The sequence below is a fragment of the Laetiporus sulphureus genome (genome assembly GCF_001632365.1).
Source record: "Laetiporus sulphureus 93-53 unplaced genomic scaffold LAESUscaffold_10, whole genome shotgun sequence".
NCBI classification, from domain to species: domain Eukaryota; kingdom Fungi; phylum Basidiomycota; class Agaricomycetes; order Polyporales; family Laetiporaceae; genus Laetiporus; species Laetiporus sulphureus.
The window spans coordinates 174570-191669 of NW_024468519.1; the positions used below are offsets into that span (position 1 = coordinate 174570).

Sequence of the window (17100 nt, forward strand, 5' to 3'; positions counted from 1 at the left end):
CTCTGAGCCTGTGCCGTCTGGAACGGATGGGGTGAGCGACTATATTGATGACACAGACGCATATATATATATATATGTGTATACCATTCTTCGGACTTTGCAGCTGTGTGGTGGCGACACACGGAAGACGCTTCTAGTCGTATCCATATGTAAGAGTGTACTATTTTGTAGTCTCCGACCTCCAGTGGCCGGAGGTGCGGATAAATGTAGTAGAAGGCTACTTTGAACTCCCGCGATATCGGACCTCAGATTGCCAGAATATGTCAGGTAGATTGCTCAATCAAGTAAGTTTTGTTTAGTAGAGCTTATACGTACGAGGTGGCACAACATGCAGCGTCGCCCCTCAAGTTCTTGAAGACTTGTCGCCTGCCTTTCTCTGAGCCTGCGCTGCGACTTTCTGGCACATGAGCGGCTCGTCGCACCGGAAAGCTGGCTATGCTGATGCACAGGACATGTTTCGCGTCTCTCCTTGGATAAGCTACGATCCATCACCCGACATCCGCAACGACGCTCTAGCGCGCAGTAACATTCACTTCTATAACATGAGCGAGGACGTCGACATGGATGCACCTCAGATCTCTACACTGCCAGAGGAGGAGACCCCCGAGCCGCAACCAGCCCGCACGTCCAAATTCCGGGTGAAGCTCCTTGTCAACGAGGGAAAGCGGTCTGGATCATTAGGAAGCTCATCCTCGCGCAAACCAGCGCAGGGGGCCAGTGATGAAGAAGACGAGGAGGAAGACGAGGAGGAAGACCAGCTCATTGATGACGATGACGATGGCGAGATGAAGCTTCCGGCTGCCCCGATCGCTGCGCCCTCTACTAGCACCTCATCCAGCAAACGTGGTTCAGGGAGAGGCAGAGGAGGTCGTCGAAGAGGTGGAAAGACAGGTACGCCGTAGCTTTCTGTCCATTCCCTTTTAATAAAACCCGCGCTGACCCACTTTGCGTCCTCAGAGCCTGCGTTTTCGACAATAAGTCATGAACTGCAAGGTGGACCGGTTGATATCCCTCTCTCTGGCGCTAGCACCCCTCTGGCCGCTTCATCTGGTAGAAAGAAGGCAGGTGCTGGCAGGGGTGGCACAATTCAGCGGGCAATCAGGAAGAAGCCATCCCACTCAGCGTCGAAGCCTCCCAGAACGATTCCATCTATCCATAGAGATGAGGTGGAAAGTATACTGAGCGAAAGTTAGTATTTGCATCTGTTCACAGTCGTTTGCTTAATCAGATGTCCATCAGCATATCCTGGCACTGCAGCTTCATCCCCCCTCATGCGTGACGACCGGACGCCTGAGTCCGAATTGCCCATTCCACCAGCGATGCCAACTATGGTTTTGGACGACGGTGCTCTTGAAGGCGTGCCTCTTCCCGTCTACCCCCTACCTTCCAAACCATTCCCGGTTCAGCCACCCCCGAAGATTGGAACTGGGTTCGCGCCCGTCATGCCTCTCGACAAGAGTGGTAAATCAGTACGACGCTGGCGGCAGGTAAACCGCGAGATCCGAGGAATCGCGGGTGGCCGATGGTTTGCGCGTACCTGGGCTGGCGAGAAGGAGTCAGAGTATGCCTCCGCTGCCGCCACCCAAGCAGCGACACACGCCGCGCAGGTAGCTGCTGACCGTGAGGCCGCATCTGCTGCTGCTATGGTTGCTGCTGGCATCACACTGCCCCCGAAACTCGCTGGTGCTTCTCTTGGAGCAACTTCGTTCGGAAAATCCACGAAGGCAAAGATGACGAAGTCAGTCTACTCTTCTACTCCTCCTTTTTTTGTACATCCTGATTAATATACTCCCAGCAGCATCTCTTCCCACACAACGAAGAAACGCAATAATGTTCAAGTTGCTAACACCTCTGGTGAGGTGCCGATCGTGGTATCCGCACTTCCGTAATCATGGATCTTATGTTGCATATCGTACCTTAGGTTTTTTATAGTCTTTTAGAATCATTTTCCTGTGTCTCGTCAGGATCGTTGCTGTGATATTTTCCTTGAGCTACGCGTTGCAATCGAATTCCTCATAAGTTGGTGCCACACTTAGTATCACGTGCGCCGCGGCTCCACTGGTCCACTGGTACACGCTACAGCGCTAGGCAGTCCAGTTCGACGCGTTCTACAGATCGGCTTGCACTACACACTACATAGCACTCTTGCTCGGTGGCCCTGGACTCCTGCACAACAGGTGTCGTTGAGCGCACAACAAGCCGGGACAGATTCTCCTATGTCAACAAGTAATTCGCCCCAGATTGTTGCCCCTGAACCTGCGAAGAGAGATCTGCCATGGTCATCATTACGAGGGAGTGAGCGTGGTCAGTATGAGCACTACATCTATCCGGTGCGGGACTCAGTAGCAAAATGCTCAGTGTCAACTCCACCGGCATACAAATCTGATCCGAAATACAAGAAATACACGCAACAGGTTGAGAAATGCCTAAATTCCTTCGATAGTGTGCATGAATGGGCAGACTTCATATCGTTCCTCAAGCAACTGCTCAAGGTTAGTCTGACCTCCTAGGCCTGACCACTACTTAGTTAGTTTGTGTGTAGACGTTTCAAGCCTATGAGCAGTTCAAAGAGATACCCCGCAAGCTCGTAGTCGCAAAACGTCTTTCACAATGCCTGAACCCTGCGTTGCCTACCGGCGTCCACCAGCGCGCGCTGGACGTGTACTCGCATATTCTCGCCGTCCTAGGAGTATGTCGTATCGGAGAATTATAATGCTCGTGTAGTGCTCACTTCTCCTCTCATCAGACAGAGGGTCTGCACCGCGATCTGGCGCTTTGGTCTTCTGGGCTGTTCCCATTCTTTGAATATGCAGCCACCTCGGTGAAAGTGAGTGCACAACCGCCGAGCAGTCCGACCTTGCTGACAACCCGATAGCCGACGTTATTGAACATCTTCGATACGTACTACTTGCCTTTACAAAGCGGTCTGCGTCCGATCATGAAATCCTTCATACTTGCCTTGCTGCCGGGATTGGAAGAGGAGACTGGAGAATACTTCGAGAAGGTGTTGAGTCTGCTGGATCGCATATCTGGGACAGTCTCCCAGTCGTACTTCTTTCAAAACATCTGGCTGATCATGCTGACCATGCCATCCGCTCGAGGCACCTCGCTGAATTTCCTTTCCAGAAGGCTTCCGACCTTGAAGGCTGATGAAGGTATGTTGTCTTCGTTCGCGTGCGGAATACCAGAATTTTGACTCATTCAGATGGGGAATAGATATCAGTTTCATTGTGGGCCGCGATATTGGTCTGATGATTCGCGCCTTCTCCACCGCATTGGAAGACGATGACCTTCTTGTTCGAAGAGGTGCTCTCGATCTGTTGCTTCAGTCGCTCCGCATCGACGGCGTCGCATTCAGACGTGCCCAGCATGAAGATCGTACGATTCTCATGCATGCAGCAAGTAGCGTAGTACTCAGGAGAGATCTCTCGTTGAACCGGAGGTTGTATTCCTGGCTACTCGGACCTCATGAAGATAGCCAGCGTCAAATCGAATACTTCAAAGCGCATGCTCTCGATTTACTGCGATCCACCCTCAGGGTATGATTTTGCACCTAAAACGCTCGATGTATTATCTCATCACTCTCTCGGTAGGATGAGATGTTCAGTCCTTTGGCGGATTACTCGCCATCTCGGCCATATAAAATCTTTGTTTCCCTCCTGGACAAATGGGAGATTGGCTTCCCACTGACAGAGGTTCTTGTCTATGATGCCTTCAAGGCATTGAAAGCCACCATTGAAGCAGGTTCTGATTCCGGTGACGACGTAAGGCCAATAAGCGACCAGGCTGTCCCTTTCTCACAATGCTTGCCTTTAGCTGAGCATTACTGCAAGTACAGTATATGAAGCGGTCGAGCCCCAGCTTCTATGGAAGCAAATGTTCACCGCCATCTACAACGAGGTCGCATTAGAAAAGTCTCGAACCGAGGTGCGTCTGCGTTCATGATGAAGTGGAAATCTAAAAGATCTCCGCAATAATCCTGTAGGCTTGCGATATGGTGCAATATCTCCTAGTGAATGTCCACACACAGGATGAGGAAATTGAAACGATCCATTTGCCTATCATATTTGCCGCTATTGCAGAGATGCTAATGGTATGTTCATCATGTGGTGCTGTCTCCAACATAATGGTGCTACCATTCCGTATCCAGGACCATATTGATCGGCTACAGGGGACATCCATCCTACGAATCCTGTCCTTACAGCAAGAGGTCCTTGGGCGCATCTCTCCAGCGGTGGATTTCCTATCTCTCCCGAAGCTATCGAATGATTTACAATCAGCGATAAGCGAGGGCCCTTCTTCCTTCGCTTGCGCATTCTATGGCATACAGAGCTATGCGCGCCCTCGCGCGAGAAGTTCATCCAATGTTCCGCTGGCGACAATTATCGAAGATCTTACACTGCTTAGCATAACCGGCGCGACGTCTCTGCTATCGACTCCGAGCGATCTGGGACAGGCCCGAGGGATTCTCATCCGGTCCCTATTACTCTTGGATCTTTTTACTTTGAGGGTCGATAGCGCTAGGTCGACGCCCCTTGTCGTCTCATGGGATCCCGCTCAATGGTTGTCGGTCTTCTTACGGTGTTCAGATACGGAGGTGAGCGATGCTCGCATTGTCTACCTGAAATTGATCGATGTTGATCAGAATGAGATCAGAGGGTAACGTTCAACATCGTGGATCGTATCATCAGTACGTCGGTCAGGTTGCATGGCTCTAATGCGTTTCAACCGAAGCTCTCGATCGGGGAGTGGTCGACCATCTCAACATTGGTTACCTCTGTAAGTGCAAGCGGATACAATCAAAGCGCTGCTGATGGTAACGAATGAACAGCTTCTGCGATATTTACGCTTACCCTGGGCAGCCCATCATAGCCGTGCTGTCTCCCTGGTGTGGTCGCTGGATGCAATCGGTCACAGACGGCACGTCGAATCCGCAATCTCTCGACGAATGTCCTCCCGAGATCCTACTGAGGTTGAGATTTCATGCGAAATTTTTGGCACCCTCTGGAGATTGACAGGTAGTCAGTTATCCTAAACGTGAGGTTAGATGCTCATCTGCCATATGCAGACGATGATATTGTGCCAGGGTCCAGGTTGAAAGTACCGATGATGATTGTCCTGGACACCTTGAAGAGCGGGGATCCTACGTTTCGCCGGATCGGAGAGACGTGGATGCGCTGTAGCCTGAAGTCGTACTTGCGGTGAGTATGTAAGCTGCTGTTGGCACTGCATCTGACATGCTCTAGGGTACTGGATCCACTCCTATTTGACTTATCAGATCCTTCGATCCGCCGTACGAATGCTACGACAGATCTTAACAGCAAGATATTAGAGGGATTTTACTACGAACGTCCGTTCGACCAGCGTTACATCAATCACGCACTGGAGACGTTGCTCTCTGTCATCAAATTTGGCGGTCAAGGATTCACCAGGATTGCTCGTACTACACCGATCGTCCGTTCTCTCTATCCCGACCTGCTTCAGCGATTACAATCTGGTAAGAGGAGAATTCGCCAGATTTGCGTATGGGTTGACTCATTGTCCCAAGCTGGTGTCAGCTTTGCCGAGGCGACGTATATGGAGGTCTTATTGTATCTGCTGCTCCGGTGAGGTTGTTTCCCATCTCACTCGGTAATGTGACTGAACAACGCTCCTTAGGTTCCTGCAGTCTGAGCCTCGGCCCGCGCTTGCGCTTACGATGTCCCCGCTCAATGTCTCCTCACAAGCCAACTCGATCGAATTGCTTCAGGCCCTGGTCTCCCGCGGGGAGATCGAGTTCCCTCTCTTGCAGACTATTGAGGCTGCCATTGTCAAGAAGTTGTATATATGCGTGCATACAGGGCGTTTGGACCTGCAAAACAAGTTGCTGCACCTCTTACATTCCATCATCTCAGCGTCCACCTCTGGCGCATCCATGCATCCGGGAAGGGGATCCCTCCTACTCCCTGGTGGAGCTGTGGACGGAGTTCCGTCGACGGGCCCACCGGACGCGGACGCAGAAACGTATGCGGTCAATCCTTTACTAATCCAGACATTGTTGGACGGTATTTCCCGACCGACCAACCGTCCCATTTTACAACACTGGCTTGACTTCATCCTTATGACAATACCGCAATTTCAAGACCTCCTGCACTCGTGTGTCGATCCTGTCTGCGATGGAATATGCAGACAGCTATGGTTTGCTCTGAATGACCTTCGCAAGATCTCAATCAAAGGCGAAGCAGATGATGACGTCGAGACCACGACAACCGACGCTGACTTCATAATGCTTCTCACTGCTCTGGAACGTCTAGTGCTCCTCAGTTTTTCTCAGGTCCCAGAGACTCATCAAACGGATGAAGAATATTCCGCACCAGGCCAGGAATCCAGTGGTCTCCTCGGTTATGTTTCGAACGTTTTCAGCTCGGAAGCTCCAGGAGTGACCGAAGAGCCATTGGCGGTTCGTGCGAGCGAAAATGTATATGCCTTTGAGTTGACGATGTGTTTAATCAGTCTTCCGACTATCATGCCTTGCATGAAGCTGTTCGCGTGCTATATGCTTTGTGGGACAATCTGGCAGCATCGACTTCACGATTGTTTGATATATCCATATATTCTAAGGCCAGGAATAGGAGTCGCAAGGTCCTTGAACATCTTTTCCGCGCACATTCGACCATGGTCCTCGAGTCTATCATTGACTGTTGGCAAAGGGAACCAGTACGTCCCCATGCACTAGATCTGCTGGTCGCATTGACTATAAATGCGAAAATGACTTCAGGGAACGATTGGAATATTCGAGATCGTGGACATCCTCGCATCCAGCTCGCAGAACGTCGTACACATGTTGTGCGAAAGCATATCCTCACGTAATCCCAACGTCGCGGATAAATCAAGGAAGTCATCCGTGCTTGCTAATTTGTACGACAACGGTCAGTGTTGTTTCAGTGGTTATTGACACCTATGTACCTCCAGATCCGATTTGACAATTCTCGATTTCCTGGAACATTACACCGAACGTCTTGAGGGTCCATTGGCACTGCAAGTCTGGGCTCGCTTTCTGCAGTTGATTAAGGAGACCGTGGCCACGTTACGCGAGTTTAAGGTGCAAGCATATCCGATGTTGAGGTGAGCTCGTTGTGATCTATCGTGGATTTCGTTTTGATACTTTAGGCTCCTTAGATGTTTCACAGTCTTGGCCGACAAAGTCTGCCAGACTACGGCAGTAGAGGATCGTCGCATACGCAAGGAGCTGCAGGTGATATATGGTGCGTTACAACGTGCTTGGGGCTTGCTGACGTGAGAATAGGACAACTACAGCAAATTGTTAGATCTCTGCGTCCTCGCTGGGCGTCCCTACGATCAAGGCTCCTGGATCCGTCGTACGCCGCGCGACACTCTGACTGTGAACGGCGGAACCTCATCTCTTCCTCGTGGTATGTGGTATGTAGCTGAGAGCAGTCTGATGCGTAATATCTCGACAGTAGCATCGGACGGCAAGTTGGACGAGAAGATCAATGCAAGCTCGACGTCGCTCCCCGAGTCCATCAGACCAGCGTATGGATCGGAACTTATCGAACAGGTGATTCTCGTGTCATGGCCCTTAGATTCTTGCTCATACCATAAAGATCAACCTATACATCGCGTCTAGCGTGCTACCCAATCTGCGAAGGTTCTTCCCGGAAGCTGACAAGGTCCTTGCGGCATGCAATAGCATCGTCTACAACGTGATTACGCCGTCGTTGAAGGGAAAGGCAAGGTAAGACATTGTTCACCGGTCCAGTGATGATCGCTCATTTCAGAATGCAAGGCCACTAGACATTGACAGCAGTGTGGTGTCATTGTTTCAAGAGTTGACCAAGATCGGATCCGCTCTGAAAGCATGGCGGGGACCAGTGACTGAGGCGCTCTATGACAACCGTTGCTTCAACTCGACTCCTGATGCCGGTGCCAATTGGAGAGTCATGATCAAGTCTTTCTTCGACACGGACAAGACAGCTCTGACGGAGCTGCTAGGTGAGCTACATATCACCGAATGGTTCATGCATGCATAGTGATCACTCTCAGGCAAGATCACCACCGCGCCGTCCGCAAACATATTCACGAACCGGGAATATGAGATGTTGTTGCGTTCTCTCAACCTCCGCAGGCTCTCCTACGTGCTGCTATCTGGAGAGAAGAATCACTTCTTGGTGCACCTGCCAATCATACAGGAGAAGCTGGTTGACACATTGCGCAACGTCATCGCACCAGTAGTGCAGAGCGAGGTCTACTTATGCGTGCGGGTGCTGTTGTGCCGTCTTTCACCTCACAATCTCTCGAGCTTTTGGCCTGTCATATTGACGGAAATGGTACGATGTGCACTCGTAGTGATATCGTTCAGTGAGCTGACGCCCTCTGTTGTCGATAGTATCGGCTGTTCGAGCAAGCCTTGATAAGCCTGCCATCTGATGGCTCAGAAGAGCTGGGGCTGATACTGGCCGCGTGCAAGCTGTTGGATTTGCTCTTGGTCCTTCAGACAGAAGAGTTTCAGACGTACGCTATCATGAGCATTCTGATCAGGTGTGCCGCTGACAGGCTACGGCTTCTTAGACATCAGTGGATCTTTATTACGGATACCGTTGATGCGATCTACCGCCCAGACGACTGGTTCCCAGAGGCCATGTTGGATCGGATGGCGGAAGTCACCAATAAGCTACCCTTGGACGAGGTGCGTCTCAAATATCTTGAACCTGTAGTTATCGTCTAAGCGTGAAACATAGAATGATGCGCAATGCGTCTTGGGAACGGCCCCAACGCCGACCGTGGATACCAAATCCATGCGACGACCCATGCTGCGGTCACTCAGGCAGATCGACAGCATCCGAGACCTGGGACCGTTTTTCTCTAGCGCGAGCATCGCATCGTACGAGAGTGTCTACAACAGCGGTGGGAACATTGACTGGGAGGCGGTGGAGCGAGGACTGTTGGAGGACATGTTTGACGGGAGATGATATGCCCTTTGAGCTAGGGCCGCATTGGACTGTAGGAAGCCTGTGCAGGATTTAGTATACTTCTCCGTGTAATGAATCTTTTGAGTTCCGATCAGATGAGTGCCGATGCGACGCATCGGAGCGCAGGCGCATATCCACTGGCAACGCTGATAGGGCGTTGCGCCCAAAGGTTTGTAGTAATAGCACATGTCCAATGCCCAGCACATACGACCAAAATGCCTTGACATAAACACTCATACATTACATTCATAAGCCAACCGGCCCCGAACGAAAGATTAGAAATCGCCCCAGGTGCGGCGGAACTTGTACTGCATTCCGTCCTGCGCGTCAGCATGCGTATCATCATCGAGAGCTGGGTAAAGGGGTACGGTACCTTGTACGGCAAGTTCTTTCTGCGCACGTAGGATGGATGAGTTAACACCGGCCCGGACACGTAAGAACCAAGAAACAATGACACGCACTTGAGCCGATCTGATGGCGACTTGGGAGGCTTGTACCCCGCCTCGCCCTCACCCCACTGGCCGTCTGCCTTTGCGCTTGCGTAGCGTTTCACCGGGTCGTCCTCCTCGGGCTTGGTACGCTGCACGCGCGGGACCGTCCGTGCGTTGGCGCGCGCCTCGCGCTCCGGCTCATCGGGCTCGTCGTGCTGCGCGAGGGCCTCCTCGACGGTGATGCCTTGGAAGCGCGCCTCGCGTTCTGCTTCTTGGCGCTCGATATTCTCGTGCTGCGCGAAGTGCTCGATGTCCTCGGGGTGTGTGTAGGACTCGTCGGTTTGGGTTTCTGGGGTGGAGTGGAATTGCTCTGTGGGATGGTGCAGGGTTAGCTGGTGGGGAGACTGGAGGCTGGCGCGAGAATTGCGCACCTTCGTGGTGAAGGAAGAACTCTGATGGCCATGAACAGAAGTGAAGATTTATGAACGTGAGGTCTGCAGCTCATAATGGGATGGACGGACCGCTCTCCACATCGTAATGGTGTCCCTCCGCACCGAGATCGTCAAAATTCGGAAGCCCGTCGAAACCAACAGCGACGAACTCTTCCATCGTGATCTTTCCATCCTTATCCTTGTCGAGCTTGGCAAGTACGGTGTTCACGATGTGGTCTGCCTTTTCTTGGTGCTGGATCTCATCCTGCAGAAATGTCCCTCAGCTGGCCGTGGAGCAGCATCAAGAAACGTTCGCACTTTTGACTTCTTCTGCGAGTAGACATGATGCACGCCGTATATCGCTTCTATCTCCTCCCGATCCCAGACACCGTCGCTGGACCTTGCATTAAGTTAGGCAACCATGAAACGTTTATGCGAACGTACCGGTTCAGATCATGCAACTGGAAGAAACTTGGTGTGTCAAAGGAGTCACTGAAGCATATCTCGAGTCAGACTAGGCGTCGCGTGCAAAGCCGAAAGCCTCACATATGGTGCTCAGAGGCCATCTGCGAATTAACAGTAAGCACGAGATAATCGACGTGGTGATGGTAGGAATCACGTACGTGTTTCTGGGCATACTGCTGAACAGTCTCTCCAGCTTCAGGTCCATCGTTTCCGTGCGCCGCGGTGAGGTGTGTGAAGGCAAAGAATGCGAGACTCGGCAGGAGGTGCATGATGGATGGCGGACGTTAATGAGCAATGGGCGTGACAAACTCGGTTGTCACGAGGGCGGTGTCCAGGGGCCTTGGGCGGACACGACCACGTGGCGCGAGCATACATCGATCGCGTTCAACACTCCTTGGCGGGGGTGGCGTTATTCACAGCTGCTTATTCGACCACGACTCATTGGCACCCTATGTTTGCCACTCGAGCAGATACGGTTTCGAAAGTCACACGCTGCATCTGGCTTGTAGAATCATCCGTACTAGCGCAGGAGCCGTTAGCGAGCGACGGCCGGTCGCGTCGTGTCTGTGACTCGGATTATATGTGGAGCACTTACGCTATCTGTATCATGTCGACATCCTTCTGCTGGCTGCACTGTTCCGCACGAACTCCTTGATCAGCCAATCGTTGATCAAACATCGAAGCAAACGTTATAGCGCTGATGTCAAAGAACACTGCTTGGGTAATCCATCCGGGCCCGGTCTATCGGATATTTTGATGACTCTCGTTGAATGCATATCCCCACACCTATATAACCGGCTTCACACAGGTCATGCCGTTTCCGCTCAAAGGCGACGTGAGGTATCCATCCCTCTGATCCCGTATCCCCCATGAGCAAGACACCAGGCGACGACGAAACGCTGGCGGGCGCTGAGCCACAGGCCCACCATGTGGATATCGTCCAGGCTGAGGCTGCCTTCATCGAGCTGTCCAGAACACTTTCAAGGCGTTCGCGTGCGACGCAGTTGAACGATGAAAGGGAAGAGAAGGGATATGAGCAAGACATCGAGAAAGCAAGAGAAGCTGACTTGGAAGAAACATTCGACCTGCGCGAATACCTCAGCAGCACCAATGATGCCATGCAGAGTGCTGGCATCAAGCACAAGCACGTCGGTGTCACTTGGGAAAGCCTTCGAGTGGAGGTGCTTGGAGGAACAGGCCACAAGGTATAACCAGTTGCTTCATCGTGACTTTTCATCACGGCTCATAGATTTCTACTTTAGCTATACGTCCGAACATTTGGCCGTAGGTAGCAGCAAAACTATATGTCGTGCCGGTGCTGATATTCCACGCAGAGGATGCCCTGAATTTTTGGCTCACTCCATTCTTACTGCTCCAGCCACTAGTCCGGCCACTGGTATCAAAATTGCTTCCCTCCAAGCACATCGAAACAACACCTATTCTTCAAGAGTAAGCATATGCCGTCAATTCGTGCATCATGAGTATATTGACAAAATTCTTAGGCAGTCGGGGCTTCTGAAGCCGGGGGAAATGTGCCTCGTTTTGGGATGTCCTGGGGCGGGCTGTACCACGTTCCTCAAGACCATGGCTAACGAGAGGAGGGAATACGCGAAGATATCCGGTGACGTCCGTTACGCCGGTATCGATGCGCACGAGATGGCCAAGTATTACAAGGGCGAGGTCGTCTACAACCAAGAGGGTAAGCACGCATGAGACGGTGCAGGCGTAGCGGAGCTGACAAGCGACCTAGACGACATCCATATCGCGACATTGACCGTCTCGCAGACGCTTGCATTCGCATTGTCGCTGAAGACACCGGGGCCGAACGGTCGCCTGCCGGGGATGTCGCGTAAGGAGTTCAACCAGACCGTCATGGGCGTCTTGCTCCGCATGCTGAACATCCCCCACACCGCGAACACGTACGTCGGCGACGAGTTCGTGCGAGGCGTGTCAGGAGGGGAGCGGAAGCGCGTGTCGATCGCGGAAATGATGGCCACGCGAGCCCATGTGCTATGCTATGACAACTCTACCCGCGGGCTCGATGCGAGCACCGCGCTGGACTTTGTCAAGTCGTTGAGGGTTATGACGGATGTCCTCGGCCAGACAGTCTTCGTGACATTGTTCGTATGTTCTCTTCACACGCGTATACTCATTCTGACTCGCCCCCCTCTAGATACCAAGCTGGCGAATCTATCTACGAGCTCTTCGACAAGGTCCTCGTCCTCGACAAAGGCCGCCAGGTGTACTTCGGTCCGCCCTCGACCGCTCGGGCATACTTCGAAGGGCTCGGCTACAAGCCGCTCCCGCGCCAGAGCACGCCCGACTACCTCACCGGCTGCACGGACCCCAACGAGCGGCAGTTCGCGGAGGGTCGCTCGGAGGCGGATGTCCCCACCACGCCCGAGGAGCTGGAACAGGCGTTCCTGCAGTCGTCGTTCGCGCACGAGATGCACGCCTCGCTTGCAGATTACAAGACGCTCATGGAGCACGACAAGGCGGACCAGGAGGCTTTCCGCGCGGCGGTCGCAGCGGACAAGAAGCGCGGCGTGTCGAAGAAAAGCCCGTACACGCAGGGCTTTTTCAACCAAGTGCGCGCGCTCACGATGCGCCAGTTCCAGATGCGTGTGCAGGACCGGTTCCAGCTGATCACGAGCTACTCGTTGCACACTGTGAGTGTGACCGCCCGTGAATGGGTTCGGTGTCTTTACTGACCGAGCGCTACGGTAGATTTTGGCGCTGGTCATTGGGGCGGCGTATTTTGACCTCAAGCCTGATGCGGCGGGCGCATTTACGAGGGGGTCGGTCGTCTTCGCTGCGATGCTTACTACTTGTTTGGATACTTTCGGAGAGGTATGCGTCTGCTACTAAGATTATATTTCCTCAAGTTCATGTATTGTGAATTGCAGATGCCTGTGCAGATGCTTGGTCGACCCATCATCAAGAAGCAGGTTGGTACGATCTTCCAGTCTTAAAGGCATTTAATCTCTGATTATTACTGTTTCTAGACGAGCTATGGCCTGTATAGACCGGCAGCGATAGCCATCGCCAACACATTAGCGGATATCCCATTCTCTGCAACGAGGGTCTTCATCTACAATATCATCATCTACTTCATGGCGCACCTCGCGCGATCGGCAGGCGGTTTCTGGACGTATCATCTCTTTGTGAGCAATATTTTCTTCACGCATTGATTATGGATATGCTGATGCATGCGCAGACGTACATCACGTTCTTGACGATGCAAGGTTTCTTCAGGACGTTTGGGTTCATGTGCACCAACTTTGACTCGGCGTTCCGCCTTGCGACATTCTTCTTGCCGAACATGATCCTGTATGCTGGTTATATGATCCCTGTCTTTCAGATGAAGCGCTGGCTGTTCTGGATCGTACGTATCTGTTCAGCATGCTGACTGGCAGTCGCTGATGTTTGCATGCAGTACTATATTAATCCGATATCTTATGGTAGGCGTCTGAGAATCTGCTGATGGCCAATCGCTTATCGGTGTTCAGGCTGGGGTGGGAACATGGAGAACGAATTCATGCGCTTATCCGTACGTTCAGTCCTATCTCTATCCGTTGCGCATTTTGCTCAGTTATGGTAGTTGGATTGCGATGGCGATTACATAGTCCCACGTAACCCTCCAGGATCAAACAAGTATCCGTGAGTGTCTCCATCGAGATTCGCAATAGGATATGATCTGAATTTTCCCCCACCAGTGACTACCTCGGAGAAAACCAGGCTTGCACGCTATACGGTGGTACATCAGGACAAAGCACGATCCCTGGCCGGTCGTACGTCGACGCTGGATACCAACTCAATGTCTCGAATCTCTGGCGCGAGAACTTCCTCGTGCTAGTTGGATTCTTCTTGCTGTTCCAGCTCACACAGGTTCTTCTCGTCGAACTTTATCCTGTAAGTCTTCTTGCTTTTATTTTTCAGCGGTAGCAGCTTCGTTATTCAACTCTATGTTTCGCAGCAATTTTACGGTGCTGCGGCTGTGACTATCCACGCCAAAGAGAACAACGAACGGAAAGCACTAAATGCTCGTCTGCGGGCACGCAAGGCAGAGCGAGAGGGAAAAAGTAAGGAGGGCGTTGACATTGAGAGAGTTGGGGAAAACAAAAAGTGTGTCTGAACGAACTTCAGCTACGAGAGCTGGTACTGACCAGGTATGGTAGTGACGGCAACTTCGACTTTGAAAGCAAGACGTTCACTTGGGAGAACATCAATTACCATGTCCCCGTAGCTGGCGGCTCGCTCAGGCTTTTGCACGATGTGTTTGGCTATTGCAAGCCGGGTACGTTGACTGCTCTCATGGGCTCGTCCGGTGCAGGTAGGTCAAATCTTTGTTGGAATGCTGTCCGCAGGATCACTCATCCCATGCACGAATAGGCAAGACGACTTGCTTGGATGTGTTGGCACAACGCAAGAACATCGGGGTCGTGACTGGGGAACTGCTTCTCGACGGTCGTCCGCTTGGAACAGACTTCGCGCGCAAGACTGCTTACGGTGCGCGAACATATATGAGCTAGGACATATGCAAGTTTACTGAATTGCGCCCTTCCAGCCGAGCAAATGGATGTCCACGAAGGCACTGCTACCGTCAGAGAGGCCATGCGGTTCTCCGCATACCTCCGGCAGCCATTTGATGTGCCGAAGGCAGAGAAGGACGCCTACGTCGAGGAGATGATCGAGGTGCTGGAACTGCAAGACCTGGCCGACGCAGTGGTGTACAGTCTTGGAGTGGAGGCGCGCAAACGGCTCACTATTGGAGTGGAGCTGGCGAGCAAGCCGTCGCTGCTGTTCCTGGACGAGCCAACGTCCGGATTGGACGGGCAGAGTGCGTGGAACCTCGTTCGTTTCCTGCGAAAACTCGCAGACAGTGGGCAGGCGATTCTGTGCACTATCCACCAGCCGTCGTCGATGCTCATTCAGACGTTCGACAAGCTGCTCCTGCTTGAGAAGGGCGGTGAGACGGTCTACTTTGGCGGCATCGGTCCTGATTGTTACGTTCTGCGGGAGTACTTTGCTCGCTACGGAGCTGTTTGCCCGCCTAACGTCAACCCAGCTGAAGTGAGTTCGGCAAATATTGGGTATCCCGAAGGTCACTGAACACCCCCTCTCTTTTATAGTTCATGCTGGATGCCATTGGTGCTGGACTCGCCCCTCGTATCGGCGATCGTGATTGGAAGGACGTGTGGCTGGATTCCCCTGAGTATGCAGATACAAGGACAGAGATTGACCTAATCAAGCGGGAGGCCTTGGCCAAGGCTGTTAATGAGAACGATAAGCCCGCCACCTGTAAGGATTATTGCAGTCGCTGCATTACTTCATGCTAATCTTTGCGTATCATAGACGCCGCGCCGTTCTGGTACCAGCTGAAGGTCGTTGTTGTGCGGAATAGCACGATGTTGTGGAGGTCGCCGGATTATGTGTTCAGTCGTCTCTTCGTGCATGCCTTCATCTCGCTGTTCGTCTCGCTGCCCTTCCTTCGATTGGGCAACAGCTCTCGTGACCTGCAATATCGGGTCTTCGGAATGTATGTGTTTCCGTGTTCGTTCCTTCCGCGCTGCTGAATGTGCCGAATAGCTTCTGGGTGACTATCCTTCCGGCTATCGTCATGGGCCAATTGGAGCCAATGTGGATTTTGAATAGGCGTACGTACAAATAGTCCGCGTCATCAGATTAACTGGCTGATAATTATGGTATCCAGGGATTTTCATTCGAGGTTAGTTCAGGGTGATCGTTTTCGGGAGATAAGTGCTTACAATGTGTGATGCAGAGGCGTCCAGTAGGATATACTCCCCGTATGTGTTCGCCATCGCACAGCTTGTTGGGGAGATGCCGTACTCTGTTCTTTGCGCTATTGTTTACTGGGTTCTGATGGTATGCGAGCTTCCGTCACTATACGTCAAACGGTAGACTGACACGGATGCCCTGACAGGTCTATCCGATGGGATTCGGCAAAGGTTCGGCCGGAGTGAGGGGGACTTTCTTCCAGTTCCTGGTCACCCTGTTCATGGAGCTGTTTGGCGTGACCTTGGGTCAGCTCATCGGTGCAATCTCTCCTAGCATGCAGGTCTGTTCTCACCTGCCTACGAGATGGTACAACGCTTAAGTTGAGACATACAGATTGCGCCTCTCTTCAATCCGTTTATTATCCTTGTCCTGAGTACCTTCTGTGGAGTCACGATCCCGTATCCCACGATGGAGAAGTTCTGGCGTGCATGGATGTATCAACTTGATCCGTACACCCGTACGCTCAGCTCGATGTTGTCCACAGAGTTGCAGTATGTCTCAACGCCATGCACTGGCTGCTCTCGCTAACCGGAGGCTCTTGCCAGTGGATTAAAGATTCAATGCCAGAGCGAAGAGTTTACGGTCTTTCACCCGCCTTCCGGGCAAACGTGTCAGGAATGGGCAGGCACCTTCGTCTCTTCCTACGGCGGTTATCTGGAGAACCCGAACGCAACCAGTTCATGTCATTACTGTCAATATGCTGTATGTGCTTGCTTTTTGAAGCGCTTGAGACAGACTGAGCCAGCTATTAATCAGGTTGGTGACCAATTCTTTGAGCCACTGAACATCAAGTACTCTGATCGATGGAGAGATGCGTTCATCCTGTTTTCTTTCTGCAGTATGTGCACTAGTCTCCATCTCTGCTTTATCTGACACTGACAATCTTTATTGCAGTATTCAATATCATTGTGACCATCAGTAAGTGGCGCAGCGCTGAACCTTCGGCACACGCTCACCCAGACCTTTCTAGTCGCGTCGCGTTTCCTACGCTATGCCAAGCGATAA

At 52.2% G+C, this 17100-nt stretch overlaps 4 protein-coding genes across 4 annotated transcripts; 3 read left to right on the top strand and 1 right to left on the bottom strand.

Annotated features, from left to right (window-relative positions):
* Positions 1-302: 302 nt before the first annotated feature.
* On the top strand, positions 303-1907 carry LAESUDRAFT_811211 (uncharacterized protein). The gene is made up of 4 exons (XM_040914298.1): positions 303-891; positions 958-1188; positions 1240-1738; positions 1796-1907. Exons 1-4 carry the CDS (start codon positions 405-407, stop codon positions 1887-1889), a joined length of 1311 nt encoding a protein of 436 aa, XP_040766334.1. The 5' UTR covers positions 303-404; the 3' UTR covers positions 1890-1907.
* A 309-nt stretch (positions 1908-2216) lies between these two features.
* On the top strand, positions 2217-8969 carry LAESUDRAFT_757319 (uncharacterized protein; the record flags this gene model as incomplete). Its single annotated transcript, XM_040912285.1, has 28 exons — positions 2217-2304; positions 2359-2492; positions 2543-2689; positions 2747-2827; positions 2876-3155; positions 3217-3539; positions 3594-3764; positions 3817-3927; positions 3986-4093; positions 4151-4597; positions 4657-4779; positions 4832-5018; positions 5069-5201; positions 5247-5497; positions 5549-5606; positions 5659-6439; positions 6493-6696; positions 6758-6897; positions 6952-7098; positions 7159-7234; positions 7286-7412; positions 7461-7558; positions 7605-7735; positions 7787-7992; positions 8044-8327; positions 8387-8511; positions 8569-8686; positions 8739-8969. 28 exons carry the CDS (start codon positions 2217-2219, stop codon positions 8967-8969), a joined length of 5310 nt encoding a protein of 1769 aa, XP_040766335.1.
* A 275-nt stretch (positions 8970-9244) lies between these two features.
* On the bottom strand, positions 9245-10585 carry LAESUDRAFT_748701 (uncharacterized protein; the record flags this gene model as incomplete). Its single annotated transcript, XM_040911529.1, has 9 exons — positions 10455-10585; positions 10378-10397; positions 10276-10323; positions 10150-10225; positions 9922-10096; positions 9832-9852; positions 9431-9770; positions 9343-9361; positions 9245-9289 (listed from the first exon to the last, which is right to left on the bottom strand). The coding sequence occupies exons 1-9, from the start codon at positions 10563-10565 to the stop codon at positions 9245-9247; spliced, it is 855 nt and encodes a 284-aa protein (XP_040766336.1). The 5' UTR covers positions 10566-10585.
* A 580-nt stretch (positions 10586-11165) lies between these two features.
* Positions 11166-17100, top strand: LAESUDRAFT_757321 (ABC-transporter; the record flags this gene model as incomplete). Its single annotated transcript, XM_040912286.1, has 29 exons — positions 11166-11501; positions 11559-11580; positions 11631-11745; positions 11799-11995; positions 12047-12416; positions 12470-12965; positions 13024-13146; positions 13203-13244; positions 13302-13460; positions 13514-13681; positions 13733-13757; positions 13806-13846; positions 13898-13956; positions 14013-14208; positions 14273-14421; positions 14475-14629; positions 14689-14805; positions 14864-15369; positions 15429-15597; positions 15652-15835; positions 15886-15953; positions 16010-16024; positions 16079-16182; positions 16241-16375; positions 16429-16586; positions 16641-16797; positions 16852-16933; positions 16990-17013; positions 17066-17100. 29 exons carry the CDS (start codon positions 11166-11168, stop codon positions 17098-17100), a joined length of 4407 nt encoding a protein of 1468 aa, XP_040766337.1.